We start from the raw sequence: 15,891 nt of genomic DNA on the forward strand, positions 1-15,891 counted from the left end.
ACAGTAGGCTGCACACTGTGGTCGTGGCATTATTACTGCTTGGAGAATAATTCTTTGCTCTTCTTGACATCAGGCTTGATGGTATCACTTCCTGGTTTCCAGCCAGCTGGGCACACTGAAAAGATAAATAAATATTATGTTATTTCATTATTATTATTTATTGATGAGCAAAACTTGAGTTTCACAACAACAACTCACACATGCAATATATCTATCACAAGAGAAACAAGAGATCAGAAAACAATGTATGATATGTCCTCTTTTATTTTCCTTAACCAATTATCTGACAAAGGCCACAATCATTAAAAAATATAGTTTGACTTTGTTCCTACATTTGTCCAGCCAGTTGCGTCAATGACGCACACCAAGCATAGAACGCTTCCTTTCCTTGTTAAAGATAGCCTTGGATCGAACCAGGAACCCTCCGAATCCAAGAAGTATGCTCTACCTAAGCCACTCCTGCCCCTTTTAAACATTACGTATACAGTATATGATGTCACTTTGCCTGGGCACAGTGACAATGACAAACACTCATTACAGAACAACTGGGAGGAGATTGGTCTGGAATTGAATGTGCATTGTTGTCAGAAATCTTTTGACTATGTTCTGCCCTCTAGTGGATGTATTGCTTAAGACACATTTTACAAACTTACAGGTATGTGAGCAGTGATGGTTACATCGTTTAAAACAGACACATTTATTTTTGTATCTAAAGGGAACATAAATGAGCCATAACATGTATACTGTATTGTTTTCATTATATGCTTTACTTCACACTATTACAGAGTTAAAAAAAAATATATCATGCACAATCACAGAATCAGATGGTACACATAATGCTATTATATGCTGCGGACTTTAAAATCCCTCCCAGGTTTGCAGCAATGGTACGAGGGTATTTGTTCAGAGACAAATTCTACCTGAGTTCCTGGAGGAGGTTGTGAGGAGGACCCAGGCCATTGAGATAGGAGACCCACTCTTGGAGACAACTCGCATGGGAGCACTGTTCAACCGGTCACACCTAGACAGGGTCCTAGGGTGTGTGGATCAAGCAAAGACAGAGGTACTGTAGTACTGAACAGAAATTATGAATGCTCAGACCATGTTGTAAATAAGGTAACGATAACTGGCATTTTCCACCTAAATAAAGGTTGATTTGATTCCAGGGAGCCACTGTGATGTGCGGAGGGGTGCCTTTTGTCCCAGCGGATCCAAAACTCAGAGGCGGATACTACATGACTCCATGTGTGCTGGGTAAGCCTTGTACTTCCATACTTCAACACATTTGTGGAGGACTTCAAAAGCATCGCTTGATATAGCTTTTGGTATTATCCTACCCCCCCCCCCCCTTCTCCCTCTGTCTTTCTATGCAACTCTCTCTCCTCTAGGAAACTGCAGAGATGAGATGACCTGTGTAAAGGAGGAGATCTTTGGCCCTGTCATGTCTGTGTTGTCTTTCGATACAGAAGAGGAAGTGTTACTGAGGGCCAATGACACCACCATGGGTCTGGCTGCAGGTGTCTTCACAAGGTTAGTCACATTGCCACCCAATGTGGGTGGCAATGTGATAGGAGATAGGAGATAGGCTACACTGGATGCGTTTACTAAAATGTTGGCTTTGGAGAGCAATGCAATGGAGTCTAGTGTACAGTAGGTAACATTCTAAGAAAAGTTCCAGATAGGGCTTTTTCAACTGATAAAGTAAAGTACATGATGTATAATGACTGTTGTGACATGCATTTACTAAAACAGCAGAAGCCAGACTTATTTCCCGTTCTTATTATCTGTATGTCTTTCTGTAGAGATGTGAAGCGAGCCCATCGTGTGGTCGAGCACCTAAAAGCTGGCTCCTGTTTTATCAACAACTACAACATCACCCCTGTGGAGGTGCCTTTTGGGGGCTTTAAAATGTCAGGTACAGTCTTGTTTACTTTGCCAGGTACTGTTTACAGGAGTCTTTGTTTAACATACTTTAAGTACCAGATTGGTGAGGGGGGTAAAGGACTCAGGTTTGTTTTAAATCCAAGAATAGCATCTTAAATTTACTTCCATATACTGTGCTCATTGTTTGAACTTCCCAGCACACCTTGTGAGAATTGGGGAAACCCCAAGCAGGTTAAAGCAAGTGGAAAGGATTGCCTGCAAATACTATTTGACTCCCCCGCTTGACTCCAGGAACCGTGCTGAAGAGCAACTTAGGCTGCACACCAAGACATTATCATAAAATAAAAGTTCCTTAGCTGTCATATCTCTGCTCTCTGTACCATGCTGCAAATCACTTACACTACCACCTGCACCATCAATTATTCTTTGTAAATTTTAACACTTACGTATTGAAACACAAACACCTATAACTCAGAAACATAGCTTTGTGTTAAAATGCCATGTGGAGTTGTTAACTTGTCTTATGCTTACCAGGTATAGGACGAGAGAATGGCCAGGTGACAATTGAGTACTACTCCCAACTGAAGACAGTCTACGTAGAGATGGGAGATGTGGACAGCCTCTTTTAGAAATGCACATCGTTGGAGTCGCTGCAATTTGTAATAATGGCACAAAGACTGATAACTCTTGAGTAAGACTGAAGTTAATTTTAAAGCCGGATTTGTGCTCCATCAGTGTCACGTGCCAAAAATAGCCAGATCTGCTATTTCCGGTATACGACACCGTTGTACGACGGAGCATGTACCAGACATCTCAGAGTTCCAAACTAGGATCACCGTTCAGGTCATCTTAACACACTGTGAATTTGGGCCCAATCTTTTCTGCTGCTTAAATACCCATGGAAACTGAAGGAAGTGTTTTTTAGACATCTAAACATATACTGTACGTCTGGAACAGAGAATCTGTTTGGATTTCTACATGGAGCTCTACAGTATTAAAAAAACATTGTCATATTGTATATGCCAAATGGTTCAAACCAGGTACAAGTCTTACTTTTTGCCATAGTATGTGTTTTATACAGTAGACGAGGCCAGGTGTCTGTCAGAGCCATAGTGATGTATAAATATTGCACTACTCCTGCTTTGCCATACTTATTTTACTTATTACTCATACAAAGATATACATTTCAAATGTATTTTATACTATGGTACAAAGTTTTTTGTAAGGTTTAGGCAAAAATTAAAAAATATATGTACAACACACAAAGGTTTATTTCTTGAACACATTACAGCGAGAGCTTGTTGCATATGAAACACATTTTTGGTAACAAAGAAATATTCAACTAATGTAGATTTACATTTTGTCTGCAATACAAGTATGAAAACAATATTGGCACATATTCCTGTCCCATGGGAAAAAGCCTATCGGGGCAAACGTAGTGGGAAACGAGTTCCCCGTCCCCTCTTACCTCATGTCCCCCAGGTCAATACCAGCTATAAATATTCAGTTCTGGACACGCAGGATTTCCCCCACACCCCGAACCGTTGATTCCTGGAGGGCCCGGCCGTTCTTCATCACAGCAGGACTGGTCCTACTATGATGAAGAACGGCTTTTGGTTGGTCACCCACCAAAAGTGTGAGAAACATAACGTTTCCAAATGCTAGCACACGCTGCTTTTCAGGAGCCCAAATCTCCGGCATCACGAATAAGCTCCCTGGAAGGAAGCACTACAACTTTAACTGGATCACCTACACAATGTTGAACATCAGACCTGGGCCCTGACGATAAATCTGGAAAAGACCAGGACTATGATCTTCCAGAAAACGCCCAGAGGTCAGGGAAGCCAACCCAGATTTCTACTAGGATCCACCAACATACAGTACATGTACAGTGGTGTGGAGGTGTATGGTAGATGCAGATCCATTTTACACCTAATCTTGCCTCCCTACCAGTGAAGGTCAGAATACATTTCAACCACTGACTAACTATACTTCATTGACTGGAGTCCCCCAGGGGTTTATACTTTGCCCCCCTATTTATTTTTACTCTTAAATATTTTCACATCCCCTATATTTGAGTGCAATTCCAGCAGGCTGTTAGGCAAATATCAAAGATATCTACGTAATCCAGCTGGTAACTAGATAGTATATGAGGTAAGGTTAGACACAAAGACAAAGGTCCATGTTGTGTCTAAACAGAAGTTGTGGGAAGTGTATCTCAAGTTTAAACACAACAGAGGGAGGTTTTTGAACTACTGGTTTGATTGAACAAGCCTGGTAAAACCCTGGGGGGAGGGGGGTGGTTTACCAGTCTAGATTGAACACAGCTCAACACGTTTTCACATTAATTGTGTGCAGACTTGCGGTTCCTAACGGGGTCTGAGGCTCTCGAGTATACATTTCCATTTAAACAAGAATGCCCTCTTGAGGCAACCACATGCAATAACCTTTTTTTTCATGTAGACCTGGGCCTACATTATAATCCTCCTCACTAGTTTAAAACTTAAATGCGTTTTCAGTTAGGCTATTTTAGGCCTGTTGTCTTCACTCCCAGCATCCGTTCATCAAATAGGATTTAATGATATTTCCCGAGGACTTTCGGAAATCATGAAAGCTGATAATAGTTGGATTATATCCACTTGATTGATCGAAGATCACTTGAAGAGCAGCGGAAATCGATCTTTATCTCCGGCCTGATTCCCACGCTGGACCGCGGAATGGGTCGATTCTCCCGCATCCTTAGTTTACATTCCTGGCTTTTGTCCCACTGCAGCACCCACAAATGTATTTAATAAATTAAAGAGGTACCTTGGCCTCAAAATAGTGGTAGGAGACACTGAAATTATAGCTAAAGATTAAATTACATACTTGGGTTGTATTTTAGATAAAAAATGATCTGGAGAAGGTATGCCTACAGTCACAAAATTGATTCGGTCTACTTCTAGTTTTAAGTCCTCCCTAAAGAGTTTTCTAAATATCATTTAGAATTTTTCATTTGACTAAATCATGTATTGTAACTGTATTTGTGGGACCGCAATGGAAATAAGCCTCTGGGCTTTCTTGTGCCATCTTTTTGACTAAAATGTGCATATTTTGGTTGTACATATGCTTGTTGTCAATCAATCAATCAATCAATCAATCAAAATTGCTTTATTTTAGCTTAGAAGATGATATCTGGCATAAGCATCTGTCAAAACATCACATTTAAACATGCATAAACATTCTTTGTAAATCAAAATTAAAGATGCTCCATATTTGCTTTGACAAAGCATTCACCTACAATAGTTGATCATAGTGACTACATTCTCTTCTTCTTGGTGGCAGGTCTGGCAACCTGTCTCTGAGAAGGAAAGACAAATGAGATATCAGTTTTCATTAGACCAAAACACTGGATGTTTATTGAAAGGAACTATCTTTATTTGAACTGCCAACCAAACAATAATTATATCTTAGATACAAAATATTTAGATAAAAAATGATCTGGAGAAGGTATGGCTCTAAGAGTTATCTCTAAGGTTAACCAAAGGGTAATTTTCTTTTGCCAGAATATCAACATACTGTACATAGACAAAGGTGCAATGAAAGTTTTGGCAGGGGCACTCATTCAGTGTCATTTCGACTATGCATGCACTGTTAAATAATTCACAGCGAATTCACAGTAAATTACTGGATACTGGTTGCCGCACTTTCACAGTAAGTTTCACAGTAATTATCTCACAGTAAATGACTGTAATTTCACAGCTGTGAAATTACTCTAATTTACTGTGATTTACCAGTATGTAGTACAGTTATTTACTGTATATATATTATTACCATTACTGTGAAAGTAATGTAATTTACTGTGATTTACCAGTATGTAGTACGGTTATTTACTGTATATATTATTACCATTACTGTGAAAGTAATGTCATTTACTGTGATTTACCAGTATGTAGTACAGTTATTTACTGTATATATTATTACCATTACTGTGAAAGTAATGTAATTTACCAGTATGTAGTACAGTTATTTACTGTATATATTATTACCATTACTGTGAAAGTAATTTCATTTACTGTAAATTTACATATAGTAAAGTATTGTAAAATTGACTTTAACTGTGATTTTACCATACATACACAAACATGCTTTGTGGATCTGCTCAATGAAAAAAAGAAAACAAGGACTATTAATGTAAACTTTTTATTTAACAATTAGTTAAAGTGCAACTTTTCAACATTTAAAATTTTAAATGAACTGTTCCTTTAAAGCAGTGGTTTTCAACCAGTGGTCCGGGGACCACCAGTGGCTCTTGAGGATTCCAGGTGGTCCCCAGCTAAATGGAGTTGGAAACCAAATACACCATTATAGTTCTTTAACTCTTGAGCGTAAAGTGAAAGTTTAATACTGTAACACATTAAAAAGGTTAATGTTTTTCACCAATGAGTTCTGCTTATAGGTCTACATCTTAACAGACCATTAACAAATGCAACATCAATACTGTACTGAATGAAGTGGTCCAAACTTGTAAACACTCACTACACCATGTATTGTTGGCAGACAATGGTTATTAGCTTGTTCAAAATTACCTTACATTACCATATTTCCCAAAATCTATGAAAACAAACTTAAAAATGAGAGAAAACATTTTAATATTCAAATTTATTTCAGAAAACAGGCAGCAATGCGTCCCTGAGCAAGACTCTTAACCCGTTATTGCTCTCCAAACGCCGTGGAATAAATGCAGAGGACACATCGTATGTGCAAAATACAGTGACACAAGATACCCCCAGAAAAAAAGAGGGTGTGTAAGAACCATTAGTGCAACTCCAAACACTGTAACAAGAAGAGCCTGAAGCTCCAAGTCTTCCATGAAGCTGTAAACATTTGACTCCTTTTTGACTGTAAGAACAACAGTCTATTGTCCATGAAAGAACAGTATTGTCCATGAGAAGGTAACCATTGTACTGTATGCACAAGGAAAACACATTAGAGTGTGGTGGGGTACCCTAAGTTGGACTTGCGTTTGTTTGTCTTGCGTTCGTTTCACTTGTGTTCCTTGGGATGCTCTCGTGCTCTGGAGCATAACAAAGCCACTTCTTCACAGTTTCACTGGAGTCCTTGTGGGTCAGCTTGCGGTCGAACTGCCGAGCAGCAGCTGAAAGACAAAATTACAAAAATAAGAGTGAGGAAGAGAGAGAGAGAGTGTGTGTATATCCCATACAACTTCTTGTTATAATAAGAAAATCAGTCTCACTCTGTACAGTAACACAAGCTACAATCTGGACTGGAAAGAGGAGCAAACGGCTAGCCTGGCTCTATCCAGGTAATAACATTTGCATCCGAGCACCTCTAAAGCTCACCAATTAGGTTGTCTTTTTTTGGTTTATTTCTTATAGCTTGCACTTTCACCATCACCTGATTCCAACCTAACCTTTTCTGTTAGATTAGGTTTTGTCATTTCATGCTTTATTCTTCAACAGGGGATTACAGAGAGAAATGAAACAAGGACAGAGAGGAAACATGCAATACATTATAGGAGTTGGATTCAAACTCGGTTCTATATGGCTCACAAAGAGCATAATTATGTTCTGAATCACCATCAGTCACACCTCACTCGATAAACTTAAGCTATTAAGTAGTTTGCAGGGGAGGAAACTCACCAAACATGCAGTCTTGTATTGCCGTTTCCTTGAATGGCTTCTTGCTGCTGCAACTGGGCTCTTTCCAGCCCAGTTGTACTGACAGGCCAAGGCGTTAGTCAGAGCAGTTGCCAGCATTCGTCTGATCAGGTTCTCTGAATTGGTGCCTCCTACCAGAGCCAGGCGAGCAATCTAAATCAGACGAGAGAAACAAATAGGCCATTGAGCTATGTTCGGTGGGACATATGTTAGAAACAGCACAACAGCAACTCTTGTGTGTGTGTGTGTGTGTGTGTGTGTGTGTGTGTGTGTGTGTGTGTGTGTGTGTGTGTGTGTGTGTGTGTGTGTGTGTGTGTGTGTGTGAGAATATATTCTAATAACAATCATTGTGATCAAGTGTTTATTCAGTAACAGGGGTCTCCCCTTCCCTACAGCTCTTTAGTAAACAGAAAATGCAGTTTCAGTATCCTATCAGGAGAGAGAACTCATACAGATTACCGTAATTGAATACACAAGACCACAAAACAGCCCTCAGGGCTTTTTTTTCAATCTGTTGATAAAGTATTCAATCAAAGAGGGCAGATGAACAAAGAAGAGAGCAATGATCATCATCAGAATATAGAGATTTAACCTTTTCACACACACAGAGATCATAAAATGTCTACAAATGTTAGATGACCGTCTTGTTCACTTACCATTGCAACCATGATCAGGCACTGACTGCATGGGATCAAACTGGTTGCAGTTTCCTCTAAAGAAGAGGAGGGGAAAACAAATGCTTTAACATTTACACAAAAAACATGACTAGTGTGATTTGATTTGTCTACAAAGATATTACTTTACATTTTAGTAGTAAATTGGGTTAATTAGTGAGGAATACAATGGCATACAATTTTGTAATAACCCTAACCCAAAATCATTAGTTATATTTCATTACAGTTTGGGAGTAGCAACACAACGTGATGTTGCAGCATATTGTTGTCAACTACCACAGGATGTCTGAACACAAAATCTGAATTGTAAGTCATACTAATGTCAAATAGTATTCCTTGAGTTCTGTGTCCCGGTCTCTCAAAACGTTAGTGTAGTGAAAGAGTACGGTATCATACCAGTACTTGTCCGCTGTGAGGCCTGCAGCTGGTGATAATGGGCTGCACCAAATCCTGACATCCCAGCTGAAACACACAGTAGGAAATGCACAAGGCAGTTAAGTTATTAGCGTATGACACTATTGTAACCTCCCATGTAAGGAAATGTATGATTTCCTTTCAGCTGATCCCTTGCTCTGACCCAGGGATAAAATAAAGGGATGAAAGCTAAATACACTGTCCCGATTTTCACTTTCATGAAAAACGTCATAAAACACACATGACACAACACAGATGTTTAAACATGCCAGAATGTTCAAACATGCCAGAATATTATGTTATGTGACTGCTGACTGTTTGATAACTCACAATCAGGGTCCCCACACATTTTTAGCAATGAATTTCCAAAACTTTTCCAAAACTTTTCCAGAATATTTAGCCCAATTTCCAGGCCTATATAACAATCATTCAGCGCAATAATGTGTCTCTTACTCCTATGTAGAATGCCCAAAGATAGGCAGTGTAGCAAAAATAAAGCATAGAATATAGAATAGTACAATTTCATTCAAAATTTCGTGCAAAATCAGGGCATAGCTCACTGGAAGACTCATTATGGCATCCGTATGACTTATTTTATTTAAATAATATATGCCATCACACAGCCCGTTCGGCGAAAAACTACTTATGTTACATATTTCGTGTAATGTTATACATGTTTATGAAAATGTTTTGTATTAACAAAATCAATAGCCAAAAACAATGCATAGCCAAATATTTTTCCAGGACCCTTGATAAATTCCAGGACCTTTGATCAATTCCCAAACTTTTCCAGTACTGGATTATTTTTTTTTCAATTTCAAAATATTTCCAGGAATTTCATGACCGTGGGGACCCTGCTCACAATTATGAGCTTGCTCAGGTGGAGATTGCAGGTAGTTGCCATCGGTGCCAGTAACCAGATCTACAAGGGGCAATGGAAAACAAGTTGTGACAAAATTTACACAGAGTGCTCCATCTAAAAGCATGGTGTTCTACTACACATATCTATTATCGTGACATACCATTCCTTGCAAGTTGTGAGGGTAGAGTTTTGTAGTGAGCTGGAGTTGATCTTGGTGTTATATCTGAAATGCATACACATTTTAATTTAGATAACATGTCTTCTGTTGCATGCATGATGCCAGCTCAAGAAATAACACACATGATATGGGTTCACTTACTGTTATTTGGATTAGGAGACAGCAAATGGTTTAAATAGCCAAAGCTGCCATTCAATGAATCTAAAAAGGTAAACCAGCCATTGTGAGTTTAAGCAAATTGTGTTTAAACAGTTATCCAATTGATGTTTTAGCATTGATAGCAACAGAACATACCATTCATTTCCTGGTCTGGGGACCGCACAGCTCGAGGCTTGCTGGATTTTGGTGTCTCTCCTACAACATAATATAGTTGGCATAATGTTATTCACAATGTATTTATTTTGGGCTAAAACTATATAGGCTAACTGCAACCAATGCACAAGCCCAGTGTTGTAATCAAAATGGTCAGTTTTGTGTTGGTACAATGTCAGACAGGTGTAATTTGTTATTAACTGTGTTGCAGTGATCACAGGGCTATATTGTCCAAGAGTTCCAAGACCGCCAAATAAAATAAATGCATTGCATTGTGTCAATACCTGGGAAACCCACTTCAGGTGGTTTGGCAAACCGTCTTCTTTTAACATCGCCACCCGATTGGTCATCAGAGTCTGAGTGCTCATACTGGGGATTTGCCCTAAAGAAAACACAATATACAGAATGTAGTCATACTATGTTTATTAGCCAAGTCTACAGTCTGAATACATAGGACCACAATGGAAACAAGCCATCAGGCCTTTGTGTTATACGGTACCTAATTGTACCGCTGTATTAGTTGCAAATTGTAATTATAGTATTCAATAAATCATACCTTGAACAATACCTACACATCACCAATGCTGCTCCAACACCCTAGCGTGAGCTGATCTATGATTGGTCTAGCATGAGGCAAGCCATTATTATGAGGCAATGTCAGCTGACCTGTGTGGTTAGCTGAATCCATGTGGTAGCATAAGCTGAGCTGTGATTGGTGTGATCGCATGGTGATAGAAATAAGGAGAGAGGTACAGATTAACCCTAGACAGCAGGGCCTATCAGGGCCACGCTGAGGGGAGAGAGACAAGAAAAAGAAAAAGAAAAGAGTAATGACTATACCTGGATCTTCTTTTCTGCCGTAGCTCTCCTTCGTCCTCAGATTCTATGTGGGAGGTTGGACACATTGTTGAGGTGTACTTGGTCTCTCGTCGCTTAGCTTCATCAAAGGTCTCTGGAAAGAGCACAGGGAAAATGACATTTAACATGACTGCAGTCAGTGTTGAATCAAAACATATGTAATACTTGGTTTAGTTGTTGGTTACAAATGTAATTGTACTGTAAATTAACCGTGACACAAACAATCCAGGCGTGCTTGTATCATGTATTTTGACAAGGCAGCACACATTATGCAATATATAAAACTATTTATGAATAATTATTATCTACATCAGCACTAATTTCCCACTAGAGACACATTCTATATCCTAAAAAACAAACAAAACAAAGACTAGCTGATTTACAAGCTTAAAAAAAGTCATCTTACAAGATCAAAAGCTTTTAAATCTACAATTTTCACTATTCAAATGTTGTGAAAGTATGAAATAGGGCTTCTTAATTTTTTTGGCATTAGTATATGCAAACAATATAAAGAGTGCACACATTATAGAGACTATTTAACATGATGAATACATGTGTGCCTTGACACAAAATCTTTGAAAACCACTAGTTTAGTTTAGCCCTACAACACAAACATATTCATTTTTAGTATCAGATGGCCTATTGCAAATACATCAGCTGGTACTGTAATACAGTGGTTCTCAACCATTTCAGGCCTCGACCCCCAAAAAGAATCATATTTGAAGTGGGGACCCCCCCAATATAATGATATTTGAACTGGGGACCCCTCACCCAGACAAGCACTTGGAATTGTAGGAGTTGAGGCATTACATTTAGTCTGACATGGTTCCAGATAAATATTGTGAAAATAGCTGATCTACAAGCTCATAATGAAAGCTTGTAGATCTGCTATTTTCACAATGTTTGCCTCTTTCTAGTCTTTTTTTCCTTTTGTTTTGGCAACACATTCCCCCCCCCGCCCCCCCCATTTTTCAATGTCATCTGCGGACCCCCCGGAAATCATGTGGCGACCCCCTAGGGGTCCCGACCCACAGGTTGAGAACCACTGCAGTAATACTTGGTTTGTGGTCATTTAGAAAACAGTGTCAACATCTTACACTAATATTGCATTAAAAACAAAGAGGGAAAAGCTGCATTGCAGGGTGAAATGAGCTGAAATAACATTGCACAATTGTAAATTTAGATCAACATCAAAGTGAGCTCATTAACTACATAAAATACCAGCGTAAACGAACGTCCAAACTTTAATAAAATAAACAGGACCAATGCATGCAGCCCCCTGGACTAAAGCTATGAAACATGACCGTCATATCATGACAGTCATGGATAAACTTCAACCTGGTGTTTGCATTCAGATTCAGATTCAAACGTTCAGATTTCAAATGTAAAGTGCTTAACCTATGGCCACGGATGTTACAATTATGTTCGGGCCCTCAGAAGTACCCGTATCTTCCGTATTGTTCAATAAAAGGCTTTTTAATCCGATCGGTGGACATTTTCTCCGTATTTTCGCCATGCTTTCAACTAGGCGACCCTATCGGTCGGGAGGTGTATTGCACTCCTCTGATACATTATAACTCTATGAGCAAATGGCCACCGATCGGATTAAAATGATTTTTATTGAACAATACGGAACATTCGGGTACTTTTGAGGACCCATACATAATTGTAACATCCATGGCCATGGGGTCAGCACTTTATATTTGAAATCTTAACGTTTATGTAGATGTACGGCCCGTACATCTACATAAACGTTAAGATTTCAATGGAGAACGTGCAAACAAGCTAGCCGACGAACATGACATTAAAAGCCCCACCGACGAGTGCCTGTGCACGGCAGCAATCTCACACACACACCGGCTTGGCGTGCGTCGTAACGTTAAAGTTAAGGTGTGTGAGGGAAACGCATTTAAACTTATATACAGAGTCTACAGACATGAACAGCACATCATTTGTTGGAGCAAGACTGAACGACAGCATGCACTTAAGTTCACAACTAGACTAGTTATCATTAAAGTGGAGGGGGGAAATAGAGGATGACTGACTTACCTCAGAGACACGTTTCTGGCTGCTTCTCCCCGCTTCTCCCCATAGCATTTCCCTCTCGAAATGGATGCAGTTTTGCGCCAAAACCCACAATGCAGAGCGGTTCAAGTACTTAAAGTAATTAGTTGTGATATCACAGAGGATGGTGTGATTTCACAGTAACACTTTGTCGTTAGATTTAGCTTATTTTCCAGACCCCCCCCCAGTGACTTATTTAGCGACAAATCTAGTTACTTTTTCTGGTGATTTGGGGATAAAAGGTGATCCTAGCCTTTGTGAACTTGCCCCAAATGTTAACTAGGTGCCCGAAGTATTTGTGCAATGTATTAGTCTATGTTTTTCATTAAAGAAGTGTTTTAATCCCGTCTGTGGCCAAACGCCATTTTCCCCCCTCGTTTACCTTCTATTTACATTGAGTGTAATTCTGGCTTTCACCGGATGCGCCCCGTCACTAACACCCAATGGGAACTTCCGACAGAATCGGACACAGACGGGATTAAAACACTTATTAATTGAAAAATATGGACTTATATATTGCACAAATACTCCGGACACATAGCTAACATTTGGGGCAAGCGGGTAAGCACCTTATATTTTGCATTTGTAGATGTTTGGAGAAATACGGGCTTTACTGGTGACATCTCAGGGCAAACTGAGAGGGTTATATCTACTCTTGTAGATATAAATATAAATAATAAATTAAATCAATTAAAATCGATAAAATACATCTACAATAGTCTTAATCTAAGGCTAACGGTGAAGATGAATCTGACACATAGTTTCAGTGTTAAAACAGATCAAATAATTGCTGTTTGTGGTTCTATATGGGCGTTGGTGTAAAGTAAATAAGTACATTTACTCAAGTAGCCTACTGTACTTAAGTACAATTTTGAGGTATTTTTACTTTACTAGAGTATTTCCAATTCTCAGTACTTTAAACGAAATGATGCAACTCTGATATCGCTTTTGTAATGCATTTTATAATATTTAAGGCACCCCGTGTGTATTGTATTCTAATAATAATAATAATAATAATAATAATAATACTAATAATGTAATGTATAGAGCAGTAACACACTGTAATAATACTAATAATAATATTAATACTAATAATAATGATAATAATATTAATAATAATAATAATAATGTAATGTATAGAGCAGTAACACACTGTAATAATACTAATAATAATACTAATACTAATAGTAATACTAATAATAATGTAATGTATAGAGCAGTAACACACTGTAATAATAATAATAATAATAATAATAATACTAATAATAATAATTGTAATAATAATAATAATAATAATAATAATAATAATAATGTAATGTAATGTATAGAGCAGTAACACACTGAAATAATAATAATAATAATAATAATAATAATAATAATAATAATAATAATAATAATAATAATAATAATGTATAGAGCAGTAACACACTGGAATAATAATAATAATAAGGGTAATAATAATAATAATAATAATAATAATAACAATAATAATAATAATAATAATTGTGTCGGCGCCCCCTAGTCGGCGCCCCCTAGTGGCCAAATTATTCAAGAAGGCCCGTAACCCTAATTTTCAGAACCACATGTCCGTGTGTGAGGAAAGTTATATTGGCGCGTTCGGGCTGAGGAGCAGATCAAGATTCCATTGTCCGATCGTGTCGGCGCCCCCTACTGGCCAGGTTATTCAAGAAGGCCCGTAACCCTAATTTTCAGAACCACATGTCCGTGTGTGAGGTAAGTTATATTGGCGCGTTCGGGCTGAGGAGCAGATACAGAATCCATTGTCCGATCGTGTCGGCGCCCCCTACTGGCCAAGTTATTCAAGAAGGCCCGTAACCCTAATTTTCAGAACCACATGTCCGTGTGTGAGGAAAGTTATATTGGCACGTTCGGGCTGAGGAGCAGATACAGAATCCATTGTCCGATTGTGTTTTCGCCCCCTAGTGGTTGAGATAATAGTGAAAACCTGTTCAAAAAGAGTAAAAACAAAATCGGATACCATATTACAAATCAGCGCGCCGCCCTGAACGTGCTCGTATAACTCTCTTCACACACAGCCTTACCGTTCTCCTTAATTGGCTGGGGTCTAATCTCAATTTATTTCGCGCAATAACACAATATATCTCCATAACGATACGTTTTTAGAATCTGCCTTTCGGATATGTTGTACAGCTCGCCAAGACGCACGCGTGGATGTCTTGTTTGTCCCGCTACGACACTTCTAACATTTGCTTCTTACACTGTCCCAAGGTACATAGAGGCGTAAAACCTTGACCCATACAGAGCGACAAAGTCAGAAAAAAAAAAGTGTCGTACCGGGACAAACAAGATATCCACGCGTGCGTCTCGGCAAGTTGAACAACATATCCAAACATTGGACTCTAAGTCCTTATCGTATTCGAGATATTAAGAGAACCGTATGTCTGAATACTGTATTTTATTGTGAAATAATACTGAAAGAGTTGTGAAATCCTTGTACCAATTTAAAGTACAGTAATTTGTTGTTATATCACAGAGGATGGTGTGATTTCACAGTAACATTCTGAATACTGTATTTTATTGTGAAATAATACTGTAATTTATTGTGAAATCCTTGTACCAATTAAAAGTACAGTAATTTGTTGTTATATCACAGAGGATGGTGTGATTTCACAGTAACTTTCTGAATACAGTATTTTATTGTGAAATCCTTGTACAATTTTTTGCGCCAAATCCCACAATGCATAGCGGTTCAAGTAATTAGTTGTGATATCACAGAGGATGTTGTGATTTCACAGTAACATTCTGAATACTGTATTTTATTGTGAAATAATACTGAAAGAGTTGTGAAATCCTTGTACCAATTAAAAGTACAGTAATTTGTTGTTATATCACAGAGGATGGTGTGATTTCACAGTAACTTTCTGAATACAGTATTTTATTGTGAAATAATACTGTAATTTATTGTGAAATCCTGGTATAAGTTAACAGTGTGCACATCATGGT

At 38.4% G+C, this 15,891-nt stretch overlaps 2 protein-coding genes across 2 annotated transcripts; one reads left to right on the forward strand and one right to left on the reverse strand.

Annotated features, from left to right (window-relative positions):
• Positions 1-448: 448 nt before the first annotated feature.
• Positions 449-3,126, forward strand: LOC308093223 (4-trimethylaminobutyraldehyde dehydrogenase B-like). The gene is made up of 5 exons (XM_080439481.1): positions 449-1,063; positions 1,167-1,254; positions 1,389-1,530; positions 1,803-1,915; positions 2,419-3,126. Exons 1-5 carry the CDS (start codon positions 995-997, stop codon positions 2,511-2,513), a joined length of 507 nt encoding a protein of 168 aa, XP_080295607.1. The 5' UTR covers positions 449-994; the 3' UTR covers positions 2,514-3,126.
• A 3,140-nt stretch (positions 3,127-6,266) lies between these two features.
• On the reverse strand, positions 6,267-12,932 carry LOC308094186 (uncharacterized protein). The gene is made up of 11 exons (XM_080440675.1): positions 12,892-12,932; positions 10,825-10,936; positions 10,269-10,366; positions 9,967-10,026; positions 9,814-9,873; positions 9,655-9,717; positions 9,495-9,554; positions 8,615-8,680; positions 8,201-8,256; positions 7,527-7,697; positions 6,267-7,021 (listed from the first exon to the last, which is right to left on the reverse strand). The coding sequence occupies exons 2-11, from the start codon at positions 10,887-10,889 to the stop codon at positions 6,992-6,994; spliced, it is 729 nt and encodes a 242-aa protein (XP_080296801.1). The 5' UTR covers positions 10,890-10,936; positions 12,892-12,932; the 3' UTR covers positions 6,267-6,991.
• Between the last annotated feature and the right edge of the window lie 2,959 nt (positions 12,933-15,891).

Source organism: Gymnoscopelus braueri (assembly GCF_963280865.1).
Source record: "Gymnoscopelus braueri genome assembly, chromosome: 10".
NCBI lineage: Eukaryota > Metazoa > Chordata > Actinopteri > Myctophiformes > Myctophidae > Gymnoscopelus > Gymnoscopelus braueri.

Bases quoted from the DNA above. Each gene is read 5' to 3' on its own strand.
- LOC308094186 (XM_080440675.1), bottom strand. From the start codon at position 10,889: ATGTGTCCAACCTCCCACATAGAATCTGAGGACGAAGGAGAGCTACGG. The intron at 9,555-9,654 runs GTATGTCACGAT...TGCCCCTTGTAG, and splicing joins CTCACAACTTGCAAGGAATG to ATCTGGTTACTGGCACCGAT. The intron at 7,022-7,526 runs GTGAGTTTCCTC...TTTGTCTTTCAG, and splicing joins AATACAAGACTGCATGTTTG to CTGCTGCTCGGCAGTTCGAC.
- LOC308093223 (XM_080439481.1), top strand. From the start codon at position 995: ATGGGAGCACTGTTCAACCGGTCACACCTAGACAGGGTCCTAGGGTGT. The intron at 1,531-1,802 runs GTTAGTCACATT...GTCTTTCTGTAG, and splicing joins GCTGCAGGTGTCTTCACAAG to AGATGTGAAGCGAGCCCATC. The intron at 1,916-2,418 runs GTACAGTCTTGT...TATGCTTACCAG, and splicing joins TGGGGGCTTTAAAATGTCAG to GTATAGGACGAGAGAATGGC.